Source organism: Schistocerca americana, chromosome X, assembly GCF_021461395.2.
Source record: "Schistocerca americana isolate TAMUIC-IGC-003095 chromosome X, iqSchAmer2.1, whole genome shotgun sequence".
Classification (NCBI taxonomy): Eukaryota; Metazoa; Arthropoda; class Insecta; order Orthoptera; family Acrididae; genus Schistocerca; species Schistocerca americana.
In genome coordinates, this window is record NC_060130.1 from 908,163,139 (window position 1) to 908,190,743 (window position 27,605).

At 37.1% G+C, this 27,605-nt stretch overlaps 1 protein-coding gene across 1 annotated transcript in view; it reads left to right on the forward strand.

Moving 5' to 3' along the window:
• Positions 1-3,885: 3,885 nt before the first annotated feature.
• The window catches only part of LOC124556385, a 70,516-nt gene continuing 46,796 nt past the window's right edge, over positions 3,886-27,605 (forward strand). The window contains exons 1-4 of the mRNA XM_047130348.1: positions 3,886-4,720; positions 13,362-13,531; positions 16,065-16,127; positions 25,427-25,607. Of these exons, the coding sequence (XP_046986304.1) occupies positions 3,886-4,720; positions 13,362-13,531; positions 16,065-16,127; positions 25,427-25,607 (1,249 nt within the window). The remainder of the gene's footprint in view (positions 4,721-13,361; positions 13,532-16,064; positions 16,128-25,426; positions 25,608-27,605) is intronic.

Sequence of the window (27,605 nt, forward strand, 5' to 3'; positions counted from 1 at the left end):
AATTGACCTCATGAGTCTGTCGAATAGGAAGCCCTAAGATGCAATGAAAAAATGTACGTTGCCAGACAAGGTCGCACTGTGCATCTCACCATGTGCCACTGTACCTGTGAGAGTGACCTTACGCATTGGAGCTTCACAAAGTCAGCGAAGATAGTGCACAGTGGACACTCCAGGGCCCACTGACATTACGATCCAACAGTATGCATGACTGAGGGAGGATCTGCAAACTAAAGACTGCTCTGTAAAGAGTGCAAGGGGAACAATCATTGGAAAATGTGTGTTTTATGGTGCGACAAAAGAAAGCGTTACTCAGGAGCAAGGAAAGTTACTACCAAATAATTCTATTGGTGGCACGACGTTATGAGTTCACCAAACAAAAATAAAGAAACCTCCAGGGCAAAATTTTGTAGAAGCTTAGGGGAGACAAGAAGTTTCTGTATGCTCCAACTGGGAGACATTTCGTTGTGATGCTTGATGATAGACACTTAAACACCTGCTGTAGGGTCACGTACTTCGCCGGTGATGACAGAGTTTTGGTATCAAACGCATGGTCCGGACCAACCCAGCCACATGCATGCAACATCCAGCATGTGGAGGTGCAGCCGTCTCACGTGGACTGCTTGAAAGCCGACAGTCGCTTGACACCACTACACCAGACACGCACAACCTGGTAAAGACAAGCACTGTTTGCCTCTCAGTCGTCAATAAGTAACTGGATAACCACCCTGGGATGATTAATAAGTAAATGGACATACGCTACTGGCCATTAAAATTCCTACACCAAGAAGAAATGCAGATGATAAACGGGTATTCATTGGACAATTATATTATACTAGAACTGACATGTGATTACATTTTCACGCAATTTGGGTGCATAGATCCTGAGAAATCAGTACCCAGAACAACCACCTCTGGCCGTGATAACGGCCTTGATACGCCTGGGCATTGAGTCAAACAGAGCTTGGATAGAGTGTACAGGTACAGCTGCCCATGCAGCTTCAACACGATACCGCAGTTCATCATGAGTAGTGACTGACGTATTGTGACGAGCCAGTTGCTCGGCCACCATTGACCAGACGTTTTCAATTGGTGAGAGATCTGGAGAATGTGTTGGCCAGCGCAGCAGTCGAACATTTTCTGTATCCAGAAAGGCCCGTACAGGACCTGCAATATGCGGTCGTGCATTATCCTGCTGAAATGTAAATTATCCTAAGAACAAACACACACACCCATGCCTGAGGGAGGACTCGAACCTCCGCCGGGACCAGCTGCTGTCGCGATACGATAAACCGCAATCGCGATAGACTACAGTCCGACCTTTATCAAAGTCGGAAACGTGATGGTACGCATTTCTCCTGCATACACGAGGCATTACAACAACGTTTCACCAGGCAACGCCAGTCAGCTGCTGTTTGTGTATGAGAAATCGGTTGGAAACTTCCCTCATGTCAGCACGTTGTAGGTGTCGCCACCGGCACCAACTTTGTGTGGATGCTCTGGAAAGCTAAATCATTTGCATATCACAGCATCTTCTTCCTGTCAGTTAAATTTCGCGTCTGTAGCACGTCATCTTCGTGGTGTAGCAATTTTAATGGCCAGTAGTGTGTTATGGTTTTTCAAACACGTTTGTGATGAAAGGATATTAATTGTCTGGTTTACACACTTCAGAGCAAGATGTAATATATAATTTTGTAAAGGGTATCTAACGGAGTGAAAGATACCAGTAAACCCACGATACCGTAAAGAAGCGAACTCCCGTGCATAAAAAAGTTTCATAGGTCTGACTGCTTTACAAATGAGTTCATGTATTAAATATTTGGCCTTAAGCGTGTAAGTGAGGATAGCTTTAGAAAAGCTTTGAAAGTATGCTTAAGGTTCGTTGGAAGTCGCTAACTACTCTCAATTTGAAATACTGGATGAATGTGGTCTGGGTAATTTGCACTCCATTTTAAGCAAAAGCAGTTTTCCACTGAGCTCATTGCTAATGCGTGACATCTCCTTAACTACGTGTCACACAATGATATAATTTTTCAGGTACATTTACTGATATGTGGAATACTTTCTGCAAAGTGAGATGCCAATAGAGTTTTCAGTAAAGAAGTAATACATTAAAATGTCATGCCTGATGTTGAACTTCTACTGCGCACTATTTCTAAGCAAAAGCTAGTTTTCGCGCGTCTAAATATCTATGACGTCCTATCTCCTGAACTGTATATCGTACGGTGATTTAATTTTGCAGGTACATTTAGTGGTACTTGTCTACAAATTGTGTTGTGAGTGTAGACGGTAGTAAAGAAGTAATAACTTTCCGTCATGTCTGATGCTAAAGTCGCACGGCATGAACAGAGAAAATGTAGTAAGCGATAAACTTCTTTCATCATTTTACGGCGGATGTCAGTGAGAAAAAGTTTCATAAGCATTCAGTACTATGTGTACAGTTTTTTGGAAGTCGCTAAGCTCTCTGGTTCTCAGTTACTAAAACTAAACTCTGCCAGAACAGGTCATGCAGTACAGCTTAAATTGGAGCTCCATGAGGCGCCCACTGTCACCACAAAGCAACAGTTTGGAACTAAAAGAATAATGTATAATGACAACATAAATAGACTAAACTGCATGCTAGCACATATAAAATGGTTTGAAAATAATAGCTTTTCATATGATAGCTTTGCTGCTGACTTCTATTACTGCCTTGATACCACATGCCCAGTTGTAATCACAAAAATGAAACAAACAAAAAATATAAACAAAAATATTTGGGTAAAGCTAGGGAAAAATTAAAACTACTCCATAGTGCAATGCTGAATAATAGAGAGATTCCTGAGCTAAAGGAAGCCTTCAAAACATATCAAGCACACTATAAGGACTTAGTCACACAGACCAGGAGCAACTATGTTGCAAATAAACTTCAAAACTCACACAACGTAACTGCTGGCATCTGGGCAGTCATAAACAGTTTTAGAACCTTCAATGACAAATCCTGTATGGACTTTACTATTAACCACAATGGCATGCTCATAAAAGACAAAAGACCAACTGGAAATTGTAAATATTTTTAATGAATATTTTTCTTCTGTAGGGGAAGCCATAAATGACAAACATAAAAACATGCACTAAAGTTTTAAAGGTAATACATGTGACTATAGTAGATATCCAGCCCCCACAAACTGTGCAGGAATAATGGGCATCATTAGCTCTCTAAAACCCTCTAATTCAGCTGGGCATGATGGCCTAAATATTAATGTTTTAAAAGCCTGTAGCCAAAATGTGTCTGTACCTCTGTTTGTAGCAGTCAGCAATATAATAGAATCAGGCACCTTTCCAGACAGACTAAAAATAGCACAGGTAACACCCATTTTTAAGAAAAGTGACAACAAAAAAATAGAAAACTACAGACCAGTCTCAATCCTTCCTGTCTTTTCCAAAATAGTTGAGATAGTTATATACAACAGGATTAGAAACTTTCTTAACAAACACAACCTGATGTTTGAAAATCAAAATGGATTCCTAAAAGGTAAATCAACTAGCACTGCAGCAGCTCAACTAATTGAAGAGGTGTTAGGGGGTATCGAAAGCAAGGAACGTGTGGCACGTGTATACCTAGACCTGGAAAAAGCCTTTGATTGTGTGAATGTTGACATGCTATGAGACAAGCTATGGAACATGGGCATTAGAGGCGCTGATTATGACCTAATAAAGTGTTATGTGAGCAATAGAAAACAGTTTGTTCTGCTTAAAACGGAAAGTGGTGTCTCCAAATCAGGGATCACTTGCATAAAATATGGCATGCGCCAGGGCTCGGTGGTGGGCCACCTTCTGTTCTTGATCTATGTAAATGATATTAAATACTGTACTATAAATTCCAAAATTGTTCTTTATGCCAATGACATGTCCATTGTGTGTAAAAAGGAATCATGTAATGAACTAGAGGCCAAGTGTAAAAATGTGACAAAAGAAATTGTTCAGTTTTTTAATGAAAGCCACTTAAATGTAAGCACCAGTAAAACATGTTTGATGGAGTTTAACAGAAGTAGTTTGAATAATGAAATTAAATTATACATTGGCAACGAATTGGTAAAGAAAGAGTCTAGTGTAAAATTCCTTGGTGTAACAATCCAAAGCAGCCTGAAATTGGACACACATATTGACTTCCTAGCAACTAAGTTGTCAAAAAATATATTTGCAATCAGTACTATTAACAAGTTCTATAAAGACACTGTAGTCCTAAAAATTGCATACCATGCTCTTTTCTCCTCTCACTTGAACTACAGTATTGAAATTTGGGGGGCAACAACCGAAGCTAATCTAGATAAGCTACTCATTCTTCAAAAAAGGGGTGTGAGAATAATCTGTGGGGCAAAATATAGGGAATCTTGTGGCAACTTGTTTCCAAAAACAGAGGTGTTAACTGTTATAAACACATACATTCTAAAAGCCATATTGCTTGTGAAAAGACTGCACCCAAACACTTATTCATATTTCCACCAATACAATACTAGAAATAAGGAAAGATTTTACATTGGCAGCCACAGAACAGCACTTTATGAAAAGGGGCCTCAGTATGCAGGTATAAAATTAGCTAATGCACTGCCTAGTGCAGTCATGGCTCTTCCTACAATTAAACTGAAACATCAGCTTAAGAAATGTTTAGTAAAACACCCTTTCTACACATTAGAAGGGTACCATACTTATATGAAGAACAACAAATGCTTTGTGAAATCGTGTGAGTAGAAATTAGTAAACATCTTATTGTAATTTTGTTGTAAATTAATGACGTATTCAGAAGAATGTGTCTTGTGTATTGTACAAATAACTTTAATCATTACTGTTTCTTTGTACATGTGCAGTGTACCATTCGATGTTGAATAAAGCTATTATTATTTCTTTCTTGTCTCAGACGTTATGTCTGGTTAAAAATGGAAGGTGACGCGGACCATGATCAAGCGTGACTTTCTTTTAACTGTATGGTATATGTTACATTGCATTTAGGAACTTTCGGGTAATTGAACAGGTGTCAATAATTACAGATTTCTGTAGTTGTATATGTAAGTTTGTATGTAGCTGTATTGCATTGATGTACTGGTGGATATTGTGTGGTATGACTCCTGTAGTTGATAGTATAATTGGTATAATGTCAACTTTATCCTGATGCCACATGTCCTTGACTTCCTCAGCCAGTTGGATGTATTTTTCAATTTTTTCTCCTGTTTTCTTTTGTATATTTGTTGTATTGGGTATGGATATTTCGATTAGTTGTGTTAATTTCTTCTGTTTATTGGTGAGTATGATGTCAGGTTTGTTATGTGGTGTTGTTTTATCTGTTATAATGGGTCTGTTCCAGTATAATTTGTATTCATCATTCTGCAGTACATTTTGTGGTGCATACTTGTATGTGGGAACATGTTGTTTTATAAGTTTATGTTGTAAGGCAAGCTGTTGATGTATTATTTTTGCTACATTGTCATGTCTTCTGGGGTATTCTGTATTTGCTAGTATTGTACATCCACTTGTGATGTGATCTACTGTTTCTATTTGTTGTTTGCAAAGTCTGCATTTATCTGTTGTGGTATTGGTATCTTTAATAATATGCTTGCTGTAATATCTGGTGTTTATTGTTTGATCCTGTATTGCAATCATGAATCCTTCCATCTCACTGTATATATTGCCTTTTCTTAGCCATGTGTTGGATGTGTCTTGATCTATGTGTGGCTGTGTTAGATGATACGGGTGCTAGCCATGTAGTGTTTTCTTTTTCCAATTTACTTTCTTCGTATCTGTTGATGTTATGTGATCTAAAGGGTTGTAGAAGTGGTTATGAAATTGCAGTGGTGTAGCCGATGTATTTATATGAGTGATTGCTTTGTGTATTTTGCTAGTTTCTGTTCGTTCTATAAAGAATTTTCTTAAATTGTCTACCTGTCCATAATGTAGGTTTTTTATGTCAATAAATCCCCTTCCTCCTTCCTTTCTGCTTAAAGTGAATCTTTCAGTTGCTGAATGTATGTGATGTATTCTATATTTGCGGCATTGTGATTGTGTAAGTGTATTGAGTGCTTCTAGGTCTGTGTTACTCCATTTCACTACTCCAAATGAGTAGGTCAATATTGGTATAGCATAAGTATTTATAGCTTTTGTCATGTTTCTTGCTGTCAATTCTGTTTTCCGTATTTTTGTTAGTCTTTGTCTATATTTTTCTTTTAGTTCTTCTTTAATATTTGTATTATCTATTCCTATTTTTTGTCTGTATCCTAGATATTTATAGGCATCTGTTTTTTCCATCGCTTCTATGCAGTCGCTGTGGTTATCCAATATGTAATCTTCTTGTTTAGTGTGTTTTCCCTTGACTATGCTATTTTTCTTACATTTGTCTGTTCCAAAAGCCATATTTATATCATTGCTGAATACTTCTGTTATCTTTAGTAATTGGTTGAATTGTTGATTTGTTGCTGCCAGTAGTTTTAGATCATCCATGTATAGCAGATGTGTGATTTTGTGTGGGTATGTTCCAGTAATATTGTATCCATAATTTGTATTATTTAGCATGTTGGATAGTGGGTTCAGAGCAAGGCAGAACCAGAAAGGACTTAATGAGTCTCTTTGGTATATTCCACGCTTAATCTGTATTGGCTGTGATGTGATATTATTTGAATTTGTTTGGATATTAAGTGTGGTTTTCCAATTTTTCATTACTATGTTTAGGAACTGTATCAATTTAGGATCTACTTCGTATATTTCCAATATTTGTAGTAACCATGAGTGGGGTACACTATCAAAAGCTTTTTGGTAATCAATGTATGCATAGTGTAGTGACCTTTGTTTAGTTTTAGCTTGATATGTCACCTCTGCATCTATTATCAGTTGCTCTTTACATCCTCGTGCTCCTTTGCAACAGCCTTTTTGTTCTTCATTTATAATTTTGTTCTGTGTTGTATGTGTCATTAATTTCTGTGTAATGACTGAAGTTAATATTTTGTATATTGTTGTTAGGCATGTTATGGGGCGATATTTAGCTGGTTTGCTGTGTCTGCTTGATCTTTAGGTTTCAGATAAGTTATTCCATGTGTAAGTGTATCAGGGAATGTGTATGGGTCTGCAATGTAACTGTTAAATAATTTAGTTAGATGTGAGTGTGTTGAGGTGAATTTCTTTAGCCAGAAATTTGCTATTTTATCTTTCCCAGGGGCTTTCCAATTGTGAGTAGAATTAATTGCTTGGGTGACTTCATGCTGCAAAATTATCACTTCAGGCATTTGTGGTATCATCTTGTATGTATCTGTTTCTGCTTGTATCCACCGTGCATGCCTGTTATGTTGTACCAGGTTTGACCATATGTTGCTCCAGAAGTGTTCCATGTCTGTTATGTTTGGTGGATTGTCTATTTTAATGTGTGTGTTATCTATTGTCTGGTAAAATTTCTTTTGGTTTGTGTTGAATGTTTGGTTTTGTTTCCTTCTATTTTCACTTTTTTTGTATCTTCTAAGTCGTTTGGCCAATGCTTGTAATTTCTGCTTCTTTTCATCTAATTGCTCTATCACTTCTTGTTGTGAGATTCTACCTAACCTTTTTCGTTTTCTTTCTGACATTTCATTTCTTATAAATTGTGTTAGCTGTCCGATGTCTTTTCTCAGTTTTTCTATTCTGATCTGTAGCCTGTGTTGCCATGCTGGTTTTGTGGGTTTCTTCTGTGTGTTGGTTGGTTCTGATCTCTGCCTAGTGTGTATATTTAGTGTAGTGAGTACTCCTATATAAACCAGTAGTTGTAACTTTTCCATAGTTGTGTTTTCATTTATTTTGTTGTGTATCATTGTGTTGATAGTTTTTATTGTTGTTTCGATTTGTGGGTTATTTGGCGGTCTATGCAAGAATGGTCTAATGTCTGTATTTGTGTCTTGTGTTGAATAAAGCTATTATTATTATTATTATTATTATTATTATTATGAAGACTCAGTGATACCGACTGGCTGCCATGTTATCCTCAGCCCACATGCATCATATGGAGGGGCATGTGGTCAGCACACTACTCTCCCAGCTGTATGTCAGTTTACGAGACCAGCGCCGCTACTTTCAGTCAAGTAGCTCCTCAGTTTGCCTCACAAGGAGTGAGTGCACCCCGCTTGCCAACAGCACTTGGCAGACCAGATGGTCACACATCCAGCTCCCTAGCCCAGCGTGATAGAGCTTAACTTCGGTAATCTAACCGGAACCGGTGTTACCTCTGCGGTACGGCCGTTGTCGCCATTCTCACTTACTGGATGACTACAATAGGGTACTTGCACGCAGTCAATCATGCTACCTTAAGACCAAAACACAGTTTGCAATTGTAATACTCACAGGTCAGCACTTCACATAATCTGTGAGCAGTTTAACACAATTTTTCAAATGGCAACACAGTGAAGTAGCATACTTCAATAGGTGGACAAAAATATGCGAACACCACAGCCACAACACATTACCATGCCTGTTGTCATATAGGAAAACCCTTGGCATTCGAAACAGCTTCCAGTCACCTCGGAATGGATAATACAGGTCCTGTATGGTTTTTAAGAGAATATCGTACCATTTGTCCTGAAAAATAGTGACAACTTTAGGCAGTGATGATGAAGCTAAATAGCGATCGTGCACCCTTCTCTCTAAAGTAGACCACAAAGATCTGGTGACTGTGGTGCCCAGGGGAGATGTGAGAGTTCATTTTCGTGCTCACAAAACCAGTCCTGAGCTATTCGCCACAGTCTCCTTCAATCATCTTCCCTCATGATCATTCAACACACGCTTTTGTCCTCACTGTGACTTAGCAGATGATTTATTTCCGCTTGCCCTTTATGCAGTATAAAACTTTGATACAGTGTCTCTTGAAACACCAAACACTCCAGCTCCCTTGGTTACAGAAACACTCATCATACTATCACCAACTATTTTCCCACGTTTGAGTTTACTTAGCTCTGACATAATGTACTGACAATAACACAGAACACTGTTCTGACCATGATTGACACTTGCAGTGTATTGAGGGCCTTGCACAGATGCCATTCATGGACAAATACAACAGCATGACATGCAGGCTTGGCTAGCATCTGCATTTATGTTCAAGGATGCATTTCTCACTGTGTTTCAATATTTTTAGTCCAATCTCTACACTTTACGCTATAACTGCACAATCACGACTTACAACAACTAAATGATTTTTACATACTGAATGCTTGCTAGCCACTGACTGTGGTTTTATGGATGATGTCTGAAAACCCCAGTTGACCCAAAAAGTTTCAGGACTGGGTTAATAGAAAAAACAGAGAACAGTTAAGATGGCAACTATAACATTTTAGACATTCTATGTAGTCTCCCCTCAGTTGACTACAACAAACAGAACATTCATACCACCATGTGAAACTGTCAGAAAAGTCCTTCTTAGGGATACTGTTCAACTTGCATATCACATTGGCTTCAATGTCAGTTATGACTTCAAAGCATTGATGCTTCATGTGAACTTCTGCACTTTGTCATACTTTGGTAGGTTGGTGTTGATAACACCAGGTCTTGTCACCTGTGATGCTTTTTTACAGAATAGAGTTGCTCACATCTTGCATTTAGCCAAGTCATGGCAGGCATCCATTCATCATTGTTTTTGTTTTGGAGTCAAAGTGTGCCTGTCAAAGTTTGCGCACATCTTTCTCTGCTTCAAAACATTCTGAAGAATATATTGAGCACTTGATTTATAGACATTGCTCCATCGCAATTTGTGATACAACATTGTTGACATATTGTGGCTGCATATCCAATATTGAATGCTGCCTGCTCAGTCACTTAGTTATAGTACTTGTTCCATAGATCAAATTCACGATAAATGTTATGATGTGGAATGTGTCAACAGAACAAACATAGAACACTTATATGCAACTAAGTAAAAAATAAACAATAATTATTATATTGTTGCATACTGGCCATTTATGGTATTGTCATAAGTAATTATCTCTACTCAAGAATTCTTCTATGGTATAGAAGGAGTTGTTAAGCAGAAAACCCTTTAATCTACATTCGAAGATATTTTTGCTATCTGCCAGACATTTTATGTCCATGGGTATATTGTCAAAGAGTTTAATAACTGCATATTTGTTGCTTTCTGTGGCAGAGCTAGATTCAATAAAGGGTAATGCAGATCATTTTTCCCTCTAGTGCTGTAAATACGAATATCTTTATTACTCTCAAACTCAGATGGATTGTTGATAACAGATTATATAAATGAATAAATGTACTGTGAGGCCATGGTTAATATTCCAAGCTGCTTAATCCTCATTATTAAACCCTTACAAAATTTACAAACGCAGTAGAGTGTAACACGACATTTTGTTCTTAATTTGGAGCGCTCATACTGGTAATTAGCTAACAAATAACCAATAAATTGACTACCTTTAATAAAATGCGGAGTAGCAAACTTTATGATAGTTTAGTAGCAATGTTCTAGGATTAGAGGGACACCTGCAAGATGTATGTGTATGAACTCCACACATAATATCTTCTTTTGTGTGATGAATACTTTTAGCCTAAGTGAGGAGTTGCCATACAATATTATCCCATAAGACATCAGTGAACAAAAATACGCAAAATATAGTAACTTACATACTTCTATATCCCCAAAGCTGCTTGGTCTAATGCACGTTTGTTGTTTACAGTTGTCAGTTTAAGCTGCTACTATACAGTAGCTGTGTCAATGTTGCTTATATGCCAGGAATAAAAAGATGCACATATTACAGAAATCCTGAGAAGGGAAAGGACTGTACCATTTAATTTCAGACATTAACATAAAAAAACAGACAAAGAGAAAGTTTCAAAGATACAATAGATTTATTTAATCAGAATCTGTATAATTTAAAAATGGTACTACTTTACTACAGGGAAGTTTTAATATGCTCAGGGGTTCCCAAGATTTGCCAAGCATTTTCCAGACAAGGCCTGCCATTAGTGAAATTTTCTAAGTGGAATAATTTATAAACTGTCAGATTGTTTCAATAAGAGTATACATTTTTTGAAGTAGAAAAATCAGGGCTACAAAATTATACCAGTGGATGTTGGAAAGTTTTTTAAAATCAGGATATTCTGGAAAACAAACATTTTGAATATGAGTAACTTTTGGAATATTAAGTTTTTAGAAATTGTAAAACATTTGCTTGAATGAGAAGAATAAGAGCTTTCAAATAAACGAAGTCAATTTTAAAACAATTTCCATCAGGATAGAATTTTGATGATTATTTCTTTAAATAAAATGTTCCTGTATGAACTCCTTACACTATTGACATCAACAGACTGTAAATTATACTGTGTATAACAAAATTTAATGAAATGCAAATTTCGTAATTTCCTGTAGATCCCTATACGTTGCTGTGTCTATATGCATTATTAATGAAAACGGTTTCTAAAAGAAAAAAATAATTAATATTAGCAGCAAGAGTGGTATAAGATCATGGAGAATAATCCACCTTTTTCTATTACTGGCTGCAGACTGTGCCTGACGTTATTTGATGTGTACATTGAGCAAGCTGTGAAGGAAACCAAGGAAACATTTGTAACAGGACTTAAAATTCAGGGAGAGGAATTTAAAATTTTGAGATTTACCAATAACACGAAGTCCTGTCAGAGACAGCAAATGCCTTGGAAGACTAGCTGAACAGAATAGGCAGCATTTTGGTTAAAGGTTATAAGATGAACATGAACAAAAGCAAAACAAGCGTAATGGAATATAGTCAGATTAAATGAGGTGATGGTGAGGGAATTATTTTAGTAAATGAGACACTAATAGTAGTAGGTGAGTTTTGTTATTTGTGCAGAAAAATAACAAATGATGACCAAATTAGGGAGGATATAAAGTCCAAACTGGCAATAGCAAGGAAAGCATTTCTGAAAAAGTGAAATGTGTTAAAATCAAATATAAATGTTAGGAGGTCTTTTCTAGAGGTATTTGTCTGGAGTGCAGCCTAGTATGGAAGTGAAGTGTGGATGATAAACAGTTCAGTCTAAAAAAAAAAGTGAAATGTGGTATAACAGGGGAGTGCTGAAGATTAGATGAGAAGATACTGAACGAAATTGGGGAGGGAAAAAAAATGACAGAGCTTGACTAAAATAGGGAATCAGTTTGATAGGTATCATGGAATCGTCAGTTTGGTAATGGAGGGAATTGTGGAGGGTAAAAATTCTAGATGGGTATTAAGGCTTGACAACAGCAAGGAGGTTCAAATGGTTGTAAGTTGCAGTAGTTGTGCACAGATGAAGAGCCTTGCACAGGATAGATTGGTGTGGGATGAAGCCTCAAACCTGTCCTTGAAGTGACAACTGCAAAACAACAACCACTACCAATACCATCAACTTAGCTGTGGTCCAAAGTTGGTAATTCATGTACTTTAATTGCTTTCATGCAGCTACCACACCTAACCCTTTATTTTTCTTGTGTGCAGTTTGTTGCATTTTAGTGCACTGTTTGTAATGAACAGATATAATTAATGTAAATTATCTCCCTTGGCTGCTTAATAAAGCTATCATCTCATAAATGGCTTGCCCAAAGTGGGCCTAACAAGGAACACTACAAAATTTGACATAATGTAAAATAGTCCTTACACATTGGTAGGAAACTGCACTGGGATTCAGTTTCTGAGCCATCCATTGTAGAGAACAGTGTTGTTAGATAGGCAAAACAATGCGAAAGCCATGATTTGACCTCAGCTACTTCTGTGGCAGCTAGCATCTGCAGGCTTGCACCCTGTGAGACTCTGATGATACTATACATTAAACATCTTCCAGTATAGGATCTGTAAGTGTTAATACCTCACAACAGAATTCCGTTCACCATGAGTTGATTAGGTTGGCAAAAGGACATAAAATCAGCCTGATTTCCAGACTGTGTCAATGGTAACAAGCTGCCACTTGTGATCTAATGGCATCTTCTCATGTTGTATCATTCGTATGACCTAGTATCAATTGCAGAGTTTCCAACATTTTACATTCTTGCTTAGCCTAAAATGTAATGATTATTTATGAAGTGACCATAACCAGTGAGGTCATTGGGATTCACACTATACAGAACTTAGAGGCATGTGGTATGGGTCATATCACTGATCATAACCCACTGTCAAGTCATTCATCAGTCTTGTTGATAAGGAGGCCCAGAATTAATTTAGATGTATTTGGATAGAGAAAGAATTGGATCACAGGCTCCATTTATGTCTATGTATTATAAAATTTGTTTTTAAATTGTCAGCTGAGAAAATTGATAAACTGAGAAACAATTTCATTACATTCACATTTTAAATAGTCAATTAAATGCCTTCATCTCTGTAGTTTACAACTATGAATAAAGCTAAATATTTTCTGCTCTGTTTCAGCTCTGCCACATTCCTGCTGGCTCCGAAAATATGTTTTCCTCTGCACAGCATGTGGAGGACTGTCTGTACTCTTGGGAATACTGTTTCTCACAGTATACTTCATGCTACGATCATACACTTCTTCACTGAATTACTTTGAGACTGTACCAACTTATGTACCAGCAACTATGGTAAGATGTAATTGAATGTGTATATAAATTTTTATCTGTCACATGGCTCCAGTTTGATCATAACATATGAGTGGAAGAATTTCACTAATAAATAAAATTTTAAACTAAAAAATAACATATGAACACAGTTTGTAGAGACAATTTAGACTGAGGTGACAAAAGTCATGAGATACCTCCTATTATCATGATGGATTTCCTTTTGCCCAGTGTAGTGCAGCAGCTCAGTGTGTCATGGACTCAACAAGTTGTTGGAAGTTCCCTGCAGATATATTATGCCATGCAACCTCTACAGCCATACATAATTGTAAAAGTGTTGCCATTGCAGGATGATGTGCACAATGTGACCTCTCGATTATGTCCCATAAATGACTGATGGTATTCATGTTGGATGATCTGGGTGGTCAAACCATTCACTCAAATTGACCAGAATGTTCCCCAAACCAATCACAAACAATTGTGACCTGGTGACATGAAACTGTTGTTTGAGAATGTGAAGTCAATGAGTGACTGTGAATGGTCTCCTAGTAGACAAACATAATCATTTCCAGTCAATGATTCACTCAGTTGGACTAGAGGACCCAGTCCATTCCATGTAAATACAGTCCAAACCATTACAGTGTCACCACCAGCTCATACAGTGCCTTGTTGGCAACTTGGGTCTGTGGTCAAGGGTCTGTACCACACTCAAAACTGTATCATCAGTTCTTACCAACTGAAATTGGAACTCATCTGACCAGGCCATAGTTTTCCAGTCATCAAGGGTCCAATGACATGGTCATGAACCGAGGTGGGGCAGTGCAGGAAATGTCATGTCGTGTCAGTTTTCTGCTGTCATAGCCCATTAACAGCAAATTTTGTCACACTGTCCTAACAGCTAAGTTTGTCATATGTCCCACATTGATTTCTGTGGTTTTTTCACACAGTGTTGTGTGAATAACTGATAATTCTGTGAAAGTGCTGCTGCTCTTGGTCATTAAGTGAAGGCTGTTGGACTGTGTGTTGTCCATGGTCAGAGGTAATGCCTGAAATTTGGTATTCTTGGCACACTGTTGACACTGTGAATCTCAGAAAGTTGAATTTCTTAATGAATACCAAAGTGGAATATCCCATCCATCTAGGTCCAATTACCATTCTGTGTTCAAAGTCTGCTAATTCCTGTTTCATGGCCATAATGACATGGGAAGCCTTTTCACATGAATTAGCTGAGTACAAATGACATCTCTGCCAATGCACTACCCTTTTATACCTTGTGTACATTACACTATCACCACCTGAATATGTACATGTCGCTATCCCATGAATTTTGTCACCTCAGTGTATGTTAGGCACTTCAGTTCACAAAAAATTTTTTAAAAATTCAAATCTTGATATTCTCAACAGTGTTGAATGTCCTTGTTCATCTGCAGTTCCATGGAAAACACATTTTGAGGAACAATTTTTGTAACTAGTGAACACACAATGTATTCACACCACATTCTGAGGTCCTGTTTTATTTAGTACTAATTCCACATGTCCTGGATTTTTATCATTTACCAAAACTAGTTAGGCCTTTCCTTTTTGTTCTCATTTTATTTTGATAGTATGAGATCTGAGAGCAGTTCTTTTGACAAACATTACAAAATAAAGAAGAAGCATATTACAAAAGCATAGCATTTCACAGAATTATTTATTTGCAGCAACACAAGAATCTTAACACTTAAATATGTTCTGCTGGTGGGATTTTATTTGGAAAACATATTATAGTAAGCATTACTTATGTCTTGACAGCTGGATGTTCCCATACAACAGGAAAACGTATTAACTTGTTTTTCAAGTCTTCAGTTGCAATGAGATGCCTTCCTTGTATTTAACACTAACAAAAAGCAAATTACTCAGTGCTTTAACATACATTTTCAAAAACTATGATGACAACTAAAGAAAAATTTTTATGGATAGCAAACTGAAGTGCTGCCAAAAGTATTATACTGCAATAACCAGTATAGTTGAGATTCTTCAGGTGGGACATCTCTCCATGTGAAAATGATTAAATAACATGAGAAAAGACAAAGAAACAGAATATAAGATGAGAAATTAAGTCTCAGAAACTTCTAGGTTATTATTTTTTGGTACATTTCGCAGATTGAACCTATAATCTGAAATACTGGCTACAGTTATGTTTCTTTATGCAAACGATTTAATTATTTTTTGTTAGATAACCTAATGTTTTAGTAGTGGCTGCAAGTGTCCATGGTCAAAACATATAATTAAGATTGAGCTATTTTTTCATATGAACTGAGAATTTAGTGATAATTTATTTATACCATTTTTGTCACTTGATTATGATTAGTGGAAAGTACACACAGAAAGTGTGTATTGATTCAATCATACATCAATTTCTTGATGTTTATTTTTGTTGGTAGGTTCTTTCACTGTGGAGAACAATAATTCATTAAATTTTACGTGACTGGTTACATCACATTTAAAATAACAGGAATATCACTTCATGCATAATGCAATACAACTAAAACAAGCTTCCTCTCTTATTTCTTTCCAGCTCATTGTCACTGGATTAATTGTGATGTGTTTGGCAAGTAGGAAGAATCGTTACGAATACCTGGTAAGCAAAACACTGCACTGAAGTACCTTAAATGGCAGGGAACTTTTCCTCCTTAGCACCAATTATTTGTATTAGAAACTCTTTAGAACTACTTAGCGAATATTATTAAGTGTACGTAAAGGTACTTATAAATGTACATTATTTATATTGATCTGCCTAAAGCTGTGAGTGATTGCAAACATACAAATGGAGCCTGTGCACATGCAGGCACATGCATGTATGCATGAGCACATTCACCCAAATCTAATTTGCATTATATGTGAGTGTGCTGCATTCTGTATAAGAATGAAAGTTGGAAACTTGAGTTACATTGTTCAGCATTTTGTACTGGTCTTCCCATTACTAATATGTTTCACTAAAAGATGAGTAGTTGTCACCATAACATAATTTGTAATTGTTTGTATCCCGTCCTGGTTTTCTGTTATTGTGACAATGTGTATGATTATAATTGTTTCATCAAGTCTTTTAACCACAAGAATTTCCTAGTGGAAAAAATGTGGCCTTTCAAATTCTGACAATTCTACGAAAATCATGTCATTTCTGCTTCAGTTTAACAATAATGGACAGCTCCCATTGTATTTGCAATGCTAGTGATGTGGATACATGAGTAGGTAACTAAAGAGGCTATTGCAGCAATTTATTGATGATATAGGGAATGCACAAACAAGTGTAGCCACTATGTGAAGTACTGGTACTAATAAAAAATATTTGTCTTTAAATGCTAATAATTAAATAACTGGGGAATCTCTCATTGTTGTCTTCATTTGTATTGTGAGCTACACACAGTATAAATTTAAATTCCAACTTTATGATACTACTGACAAGGGAACATGGCCTCATATTTTGTGGAGAAAAAAGTGCCCCTGCAAGATATCAGCCCCGAGCAGTTGACCCCATGCAAAAAGTTGGGCCATAGTTTTGATACTACGTAGTTATGATGTGTAGTTATCATGGCTGTCAGCGCTGTCTGTGCAGTGTGATGCATGTGTGGTGTGATTTTTATGTTTATAAACTTTGTGCTGTTAAAACAATTTTTGCGCTAGCTTCCAGGACTGCAGAATTCCTATTATGTTTCCTATGTTCTGTTTATTCTCAGGCCTATAAGTTTTATGTTTTGTGTACACTCTTTCTTCAACAAAGAATTATCATTGTCTTGGGTCATTTTAGTTACGGTAAACAGAGCAGTTTTGTTCATTCCTGACTAGCACATATATCTGCATTCATGATGCTCACGAGTTTCACTGTTCTGTCCAGATTCAACAATGAACAAAGTTATTATTACTTCAGAATGAAGGTGTCATTTGTACAAATTAATCATAACTCTATGTGAGATTTACAGTTGGATTGGCAGGATCACAGCTCAATGGCTAAAGTGATGACCCCAAAATGATCTGCCTGCATAATGCATGAATTTGACATGTTACTATCAAAGGTAATTTGTGAGATGATGGAATGCTTGGTAGTGATGAATCCCCCTGTGTTAAGACACACAGCTCGATTGCTGCCCTTCTGGTCTCACAATCCAGCCCTCTGATTCACACAAGTTGAAACTAGCTTCTTCTACTTGGGTATCACTGCGGAGTCTGTGAAGTTCACATTGGTCAAGTCAACTCGACCACTGCTATGTCACTGAGGTGCAGGAGAACCAACAGTTCAAGGCTAACTCCTTCAAGGAAATTATTTAAACAGCTGAATATTCTACCCCTACCGTGCCTCTATATACAGAAAAGCGTAATTAATGTAAAACGAAATATTAACAATTTCCAATCCAACTCGGATCTACATACTTACAACACAAGAAAGTGCAATGACATTCATATAAAAAGAGTTAACAAGGCTTTGGCGCAGAAACAAACAAACATACAAGGAAGCAGATTGTATAACAAACTACCGGTAAAGATAAAAGAAATAAAAAAATTGTCTTCATTTAAAGAAGCAGTATTCATATTTTTAATGACCAACTGCTATTATAGTGTAAAAGAATACCTGGAATAGTTTCATCCTAAACAACTATATTGATGTACTCTGTGCCAATAGTAATTTTTATCTGACTGTTGCTATGATCTAAATAAATAATATGTACAAAAGTGCTAGAATTGTATGTGTTATATCTAAATGTCAACTGTGTATTCCATGTAAAAAGTCTTTCTCGTACATCAATGTAAATAATCAAAGTTGTACATGCTATTTCAATGTGGTCTGATGTTATGTAGTCCACTATGCACATCTGTATTTTGTATAGTATTGTTCACCCTATATATATATATATATATATATATATATATATATATATATATATATATATATATATATTTTTTTTTTTTTTTTTTTTTTTGACGAAATCCATGCAATGTAAATTGTCTCTGGATGAATAAACTACTACTACTACTATTACCACACCACCTGAAAGCAATTCATATGACTGGCTGAAGACATAGTTAATCAGAAAGTATCAGCTTCACTAGAAGAATGCCTCCATCAGGTTTTAACACAAGAGGGCATTGTGGACCACAAACCATCCCAGTACCTGCAGAGTAAGATCAATGCTGGTACAGATCCAGACAGCCTGCTATGAACTATTTGGAGTATCTGTTTGCTGTCTCCAATTAAGGGGATTATAGCATCTGAGTTAGATATCTCTCCAGATGCAGTGGTGGACCTGGTGGATAAAGTACAAGATGCTATGTCTGCGGCGCCCATCAATATGGTAACCATACAGTGCACAAGCACATGAACAACTGCATCGTGTGTAGACTATGATGCACTGACAGCTAAAGTGGACGTGTTGACCCAGCACATGAGTCAATAATTATCTCAGTGTGATGCAAGTAGTGATCGAGGCTGGCCAAGTCACTGAGGATGCTCCACCACTTCTGCACCAGTCACTGAACCACAACAAAAATTTGTTGGTATCATAGTAAATTTGGAAAACAGGTGTGCCACTGTATGTAGGTACTTCATCTGATCTATGCTGCAGCATCTGTTCAAAACTGCCCAACGGACAGGTTTGAAATATTTAGTGGACACAGGGTCCAATCTGTGCATCTGCTCCTGTACACCCGCGTACCATGATATGCCGTTGTAGGCAGCCAATGTCGTTCTGACTAACTGTTATCAACAGTTTCTCCATAGCAACATATGGCATGCAGTGTTTTTAATTGCATTTGGTTCAAAGAAGTGTGGCCCATGGCAGCTTTATGGTGATTACAGAGCATTCAATGCCCATACAGTGCCAGATTGAGACCCGGTGCCATTACTCTGCAACTACAACCATGTGATGAGTGGCACCTGCCTGTACAGTGTGCACCAAGGCCTACATACAAATATTCTGAAGACAGCCATAATAACCTTGTTCAGCCTATTTGAGAGCTAGTTCATGATATTTTGCCTCCAGAAAGTCATGCAAACTTGGGAGAGATCCATCAGTTCTATGTTACAAGGGCTCTCCTTTTGTTTCGCCTACTTAGATGACATGCTGATATTTTCAGTCTCACTAGAACAGCACTGTCAACATATCGTTGAGGTATTCAGGTGGCTAGAACAGTATGAGGTGGTACTGAACATGATAAAATGATCTTCAGTCAACCGCAAGTGGACTTTCCTGGCCATCATATTTTCCCGTCTGGCTCCTTGCCACTACCTCACAAAGTGAAAGCCATCCACCAGATCTCTTGGCCAACCACAGTCAAAGAATTACAGTATTTTCTCAGAATTCTGCATTTTCACTGCTGCCACGTGCTATACCAACCCAGATCTGGAGGGGTGGGAGGGGGGGGCACAAACGAAGGTATCTGCTCTGGGCAGCAATTTCAGGGGGTGCCAAATTAATATTCTTGAAGAAAAAGAAACCTTTTTTTGCAAAGCGCCTAGCATCTAGCACATGTTGGTCTATCAGTTGTTCATACGATATTCAAATGCATCCATATTGGATTTTGAACATCTGTGAACACATTCTAAGTTACTATCTGAACAGATCATAAGTTAATTTTTGAATTTGTGCATAGTTTATGTGACATCTCTGCCAAGGGAATCCCCATAGCATCTAGAAATAAAAACTTTCCTACAGACAAAAGGGGTAAGGTCTATAAGAGCTGAGCTGAATAAACCTGCATGGGTGAATGCTAATCACTGTTTGTTTATGTGGTTGATTGGGTATGAGAATGATCAACATTGCTATAATTACTAGCGAAATCCATAGATTCAGACTACTGAATGGAAATTTTAAGATTTAAGAAAGATTACATATGAAATGAAATTTTGACAGAAAATTTTTGCCAGATTGCTACACTACTAGGCCCCAGTTATACAGTCCATGGTTAGCAGCCACTTAAGTTCTATTCTCAGAATAGCATGGAAATGTGTTGTATGAACACATATTAAAAAAAAATTAAAACAAATGGAGAATAAATGCAGGATAACTAAACTGGTGATTCTGGCAGGGTTAGTGAAGCTAACCAGAGAATAAGTTTTGACAATGGCAGGAATATTACAGAATCACACAAATTGTATGGAAGAATTATGACAATTCCAAATTTATATAAAATTTTGTACTACTACTTTTTGATCTCATGCTTGATAAACTGGAGCATATGAATGAAATCTGAAACTGTTTCCTAACATAAAACTTTTTGCTTGTAGTAGGTCTATTAAGCATTTGATATTGGTACTTCATGAATTATATTCTATCATGTTATTTATGTAAATATGGTAGATAAAAATGACCATTTCTTCTGAAACAGTTTCGCTTATTTGGCATGTGTTACAATTGCTGCAATATTAGAAAGGCCTACTTCATTTTATCTAGCAACACTGAGAAAATAGACATAATCAAATTGAGAAACCACACCAGTCTTCGGTACTATTTGTATTAACAGCTTTTTCAGTATTAGACAATGACATTTTGATTTTTCATGTAGAAAAGTGTTTGACAAATGTTGATGAGATAAGAGGTTCTTTCACAGAAAGGAAAGCATGCTGTATAAAGCTGTAGCAAGATTACAGAGAGAGAAAATGCTGGGACATAAGGATTGAAAAAATGTCTACTGCCTTACCTGTCTCTTGTCTTTGCTGGTTTAATCTTTCCTATGAGGGTTTCCAGGAAGTAATACACTGCATTTTTTTCTCACCCAAAAACGATGCTAGAAATGCAAAACATTATGTATGTCTTATTTAAAGTCTCCTGAATGAGTGGACCAAGTTTTCATCACTACTGACAAATAGTGAAGCTGCTACAGTTTCAAAATGGCATCTGTAGGTGATGTATGTTACAAGCAATGTGCCATCATTAAAGTTCTCACTGCAGAGAAAGAAACTGTGGGGAATATTCACAAACACTTGTGCAAAATCTATGGAGCATCTGCTGTTGACAGAAGTACAGTTAGTCACTGGGCATGAGGTTGAGATCATCAGAAGGCAGTTTGTCGGAGCCCCACAATTTGCAATGGCTGGGGAGACCATCCACGTCCATCACACCTGACATATTGCTGCAAATCCTTGGGCTTCCACTTGCTTTGGCCATTAAAGGTTGCCATTTGTGGAAGACATTTTGAGGATGATGAGGAGGTGATTCACACAGTGAAGCACAGGCTCCAACACCAGGACAAGGATTGGTACCGACAAGGCATAGATGCCCTTGTTTTGCGCTCGAGAAAGGCTATAGAATGGGAAGGAGATTACGTGGGAAAATTGAATGTGTAGATAAAACATCATTCTTTCATATGTGTAATTCTCATTACATTCAATAAAGGATTGTTGAAGAAAAAAAATCCGTTCATTACATTGTGGGCAACACTCATATACTAAATTTTATGGCACTCAAAACAGAAAGTTGTTAGCTAACAGACAATAAAGAAAGCAAAGTTTCTGAAGATTTATTACTCTCCTGGTTACAAATAATCCCACCCAGTATTAATTATTAGTTTTTTTTAAGGGGGTTACAATGTCAGACCAGTCAATGGGAGCAGGAGAGGCACTATAGGACATTTTAATTTCCACTGTCCTGAATATAGGTTTCATGGCTTCCATTACAAAATATACATGCTTGAATTCCACAGAGTGAAATACAGTGATGTGAGATAGAAGAATGTTGTGTGAAGAGGCATAGCACTGCACTTTGGCACACTTAAGACCAAATAACATCTTCCATTTTCTTGTTTTATGCATCAAACTCTTCAGGAAGAAGTGGGCTACAAAGTGAACATATTTTTGAAAAATCAAATTTTTGTTAAATTTTGATGTCCTATCTCAAACACTCGAGGGGAAAGGGGGGAGGGGGGGGGGGGTGCCACTATCAAGTTTTTGCCCTGTTCTGAAATATACTAGATCTGGGGCTGCTGTCACATGCAACAAAAATGCAAGGACCTGTAACAATAGTGCTCACATGTCATAAATCCAAAGGAAACACAGCAATTTCATGGACAGACCACATGACTGCTGTATTCCTAATTACTAATGAACATGCTTTATGGAATGATTCACAGTTATTTCACTATAAAGAGTTTCCAACACTAATACTATTTTACATGGAAGTTGTTGGTGATCAAATATTATTAAGCAACATGAATAAAAACCTTTTTACGAATTTTCTATGTCATAACTTGCCGCAACTAAGAAAGTAATCTCATATAGTCTTTGAAAACTGGATTATCCACACCGAAAATTCACTATTATAACCATTAGGAGGCAAAACCACAACCTAATGGTCTGTCTCTTCATAACAGTTTATGTTGAACTGAGCTTTGTAAAGTCTGCAAATAGTACACTAGAAAATGATGGACTATATCAAAGCTCACATCATACAAAGTAAGACAGACACTGATCCTGGTGTTATCCTAGATTGTTATAAAATTATATTTACCATATGCTTGTTACATAAGTACTGCCAGTTGTGTCTGTAAAACAACCTGGGAAATAATGTACAAAGACTGTAGGAAAAGCAATATCATAAACACAACAGCGCAGTACTAAAAGCAAATGATGAAATAATAAATGGCCTGAAAGAAAGTTGTAAGAAATTCATACAAAAGTGCAGTATAATGGGCACAAATTAAGTACAAGACTTCACACCCAATTTTGAAATTTTTTTGGAGTCGTTAGTCTCCTGATTGGTTTGATGCAGCCTGTGAGGGATTCCAATCCTTCACTAATCTCTTGATATCAGGCTAACACTTGCACCCTATGTCCTCAATTATTTGTTGGATGTATTCAAATCTCTGTCTTCCCCTACAGTTTTTACCCTCTACAGCTCCCTCTAGTACCATGAAGGTTATTTCCTGATGTTGTAATACATGTCCTGCTGATGTGTCCCTTATTCTTGTCAATGTTTTCCATATGTTCCTTCCTTCACTGATTCTGTGAAGAACCTCCTCATTCTTTATTTTATCAGCCCACCTAATTCTCAACAGTCCACTCTAGCACCACATCTCAAATCCTTTGATTTTCTCCTGTTCTGGTTTTCCCACTGCCCATAGTTCTCTACCATACAATTCTGTGCTCCAAATGTACATCCTCAGAAATTTCTTCCTCAATATTTGATACCAGTAGATTTCTCTTGGCCAGGTATGCTCTCTTTGCCTGTACTAATCTGCTTCCTATGTCTTCCTTGTTTTGTCTGTGTTGGTTAATTTTGGTTCCAAGATAGCAGAATTCCTTAACTTCATCTACTTCATGATCATCAATTTTGATGTTAAGTTTCATGCTATTCTCATTCCTGCTACATCTCATTACCTTTGTCTTTTCCTGGTTTACTCTTAATCCATATTCTGTACTCATTAAACTGTTCATTGAGTTCAACAGATCCAGTAATCTTTCTTCATTTTTATTGAGACTAGAAATATCATCAGGGAATCTTATCATTGATACATTTCATGCTTAATTTTAACCAACTCTTGATCTTTTCTTTTATTTCTATAACTGCTTCTTCATTGTATAGATTAATACCTGCATATCTGTCTTACACCATTTTTAATCCAAGCACTTCGTTCTTGGTCTTCCAGTCTTAATTTTCCCTCTTGGTTCTTGTACATACTGTGTATTACCCACCTTTCCCTAAGACTTACTCCTGTTTTTGCCAGAATTGTAAATATATTGCACCATTTTCTTCCAGTCTTAATGTTCCCCCTTGGTTCTTGTACATACTGTGTATTACCCACCTTTCCCTAAAGCTTACTCCTGTTTTTCTCAGGATTGTAAATATATTGCACCATTTTCTAGATTGATGACCCTATAAGCATGCCTTGATTTTTCTTTGGCCTTGCTTCCATTATCAACTGCTCTGTCAGAAGGCTTCTGTGGTTTCTTTACCATTCTTAAAGCCAAATTGATCATCATATAATGAATACTTGATTTTCTTTTCCATTCTTCTGCATAATGTCCTTGTCAGCAGCTTGTAAAAATGAGCTGTTAGTGTGATGGTGTGATAGTTCTTGCACTTATCTGCACTTGATATCTTTGGCACTTTGTGAATGATATTTTCTGAAAACCTGATGGTATGTTGCCAATTTCATAGATTCTACACACCAACTTGAGTAGGCATTTCCCCCAGTGATGCCTTACAGTCCAACATCTAATTTTGGGTCTGACCATGACATAATCCAGCTGGAACCTTCCCATTTCTCTGAATCTTTTCCATGTATACCTCTTCCTCTTGTGATTTTTGAACACAATATTCATTATTATGAACTGAAATTTATTGCAGTACTCAATTGGTTTTATCCTCTCTCATTCCTACTGCCAAGCCCATATTCTCCCATAACCATTTCTTCTGTTTCTTCCCTTGCGACTGCTTTCCAATCTCCCTGGACTATCAGATTTTCATCTTCCTTTACTTAATGAATTATCCATTCATAATCGTCATATACTTTCTCTCTCTCTCTCTTCATCTGTGGCTTGTGACATTGCTTTGTGCACTGGAGCTACCACTGTTGGCATTGGCTTGCTGTCAAATCTGATGACAACAACCCTATCACTGAACTCTTCAAACTTGAGATCCACAAACATTTGAAATGATGATAATAGATAAAATCTACACATAAATACTTAGTTTTTTTATCATTGTTACTTACAAATACTTTTATCTGTGGCTGTTATTAAGTGTGTGTTATTGCACATCTTGAATTACTTCATTTACAAATGGAAGTCAGTATGCTGAAAGAGTTGTTGCTGAAAGGTATATGAGAGTTAAAAAATGTAATACATTTTGTTATACCCTTAGGAGTCCCCTAACAGCCCTCTCCTACCTGTTGTATCCTTTCTTATAATGAAATACAATCTGTAATTTACAAACTGTTGTCTTGTTTTAGATCAAGCTGTGTGGGATATGTTGTTTTGTTGGCGGTGTGCTGTGTATTGTGGTGACCATTAGCACAACAGTTATACATATGAGTAGGCTCCAAACTCTACGTGAATGTATGTACACACAAAAGACACAGACCTGCACATGCTATTCTGCTTTGCTACAGTCATCAGACAAAACGGAGGAGGGTGAGTTCCTTTAGTTTATCCAATATTTTAAATTTTTTGTATTTGATTGAGTAATATTTTATTAAACTTAAATAAAAAATTTTAAATGGTTTTTGAGTTTAAGAAGATATATAATTAATTCTTAAGGTTTATTTGTATACACATTGTCCATTATGTGAAACTTTTTTTTTTTGAGGGGGGGGGGGGGGACTCTTCTCTTGTTCAAAAAAATCTGCATCATCCAGAAAAGAATGAGTAGAATCATTGTTAGACTGAGTCCAAGAATATCTTGTAACAAATTATTTCAGCAGTTGGGGATGCATACCATTGCTTGTTTTCTCTCATGTGCTTTGTTCTGTATCCAGAAACATCCACCACATACAAGAATGACATGTACTATGAATCTAAAAGAAGTATTAAGTACACTGGCACTGAAATTTTCATCTCTCTTACCACAGAAATGAAATACTTGAGAAACAAGGGATTTATTTTCTAACCAAAATTACAGCATTTCCTACAGTTCACTTTTGCTACTTTGTCAAAGTATTTGTAAATGTAATCTTATAAAATGAATAAATATCTTAAATGATATTGCATTTATAAGTGCTAATATAAGTATTATATAGGAAATTTTGGGATTGCTGATTCATTCATTTCTGTGTCCAGTTGGCATTTCCAGAACACAGTAATTCTGATGGCCTTGATATTTGCCTTGATCAAGTCTTGCATTGTGCAAGGTTGTTCCAGCAGAGGGCATATGAGCAAGTGATCCAGATCTTGTGTTGTTCTGCTATTGCGGGGCATGTCTCCACCACCTGGAAGGATGCCCCATTTTTACATTTTCGTCTGTCATTGGGGAACATCCACCTTAAGATGACTGTGTGATTTCCAAACATATCATTTCCTGGGGCCAGCTCGTCCTCTGCAGGGTTATCCAGTGGCAGATTGCTCTTTCAACTGGTGATACAGCTAGACTCGGGTGTTTGCTCGAGTGGCTGTGTCCAAGTGATGAAGCTCTTTCTAGTTTTCAATCGACAGACTGCAGCTTGATGATCATGCAGTGGATGATGGATATCATTGACCTGCTTTGCCCTCTCAACATTGCCAGCAACAGCCCTTCTGACAGAGGGAGGAAACTATTCCAACAATCCTTGAACATATTCTGAGTTCAAATATAATAAATTTTCCTGAGGCTGAGAAGATCATGTCCACAAATCAGCATGGCTTTAGAAAGCACCACACATGCAAAACTCAGCTTGGCCTTTTCTCACATGATATACTGAGAATTATGGAAGAAAGGCAGAGGGGAGAGTCCATATTTTTAGATTTCCAAAAAGCACTTGACATGGTGGCCTATTCCAGGCTGTTAATGAAGGTATGAATAATGAGTGGCTTGAAGACTTCTTAAGTAATAGAAACCAGTATATTGTCCTCAATGATGAGTGTTCACCAGATACAAGGATATTGTCAGGAGTGCCTCAGGGAAGTGTGATAGGACTGCTGTACTTCTCTATGTACGTAAATGATTTAGCAGATGGGGTGGGCAGCTATCTGTGGTTGTTTGCTGATGATGCTGTGGTGTATGGTAAGGTGTTGAAGTTGAGTGACTGTAAGAGGATACAAGATGACTTAGACAGAATTTCTAGTTGGTGTGATGAATGCCAGGTATCTCTGATTGTAGAAAAACTATGTTAATGAGGAGGAGTAGGAACAACAAAGACTTGATATTCAGATAAAGCATTAGCAGTGTCCTGCTGGACCCGGTCACCTCGTTTAAATATATGAGTGTAACATTGCAAAGCAATATGAAATCAAACAAGCATGTGAGAACTGTGGTAGGTAAGGTAAATGATCAGCTTCAGTTTATTGGGAGAATTTTAGGAAAGTAGGGTTTATCTGTAAAGTAGACTGCACATAGGACACGGGTGTGGCCTATTCCTGAATACTGCTCAAGTGTTTGGGATCTGTACCAGGTCAGACTGAAGGAGGACATTGAAGCAATTCGGAGGCAGTCTGCTA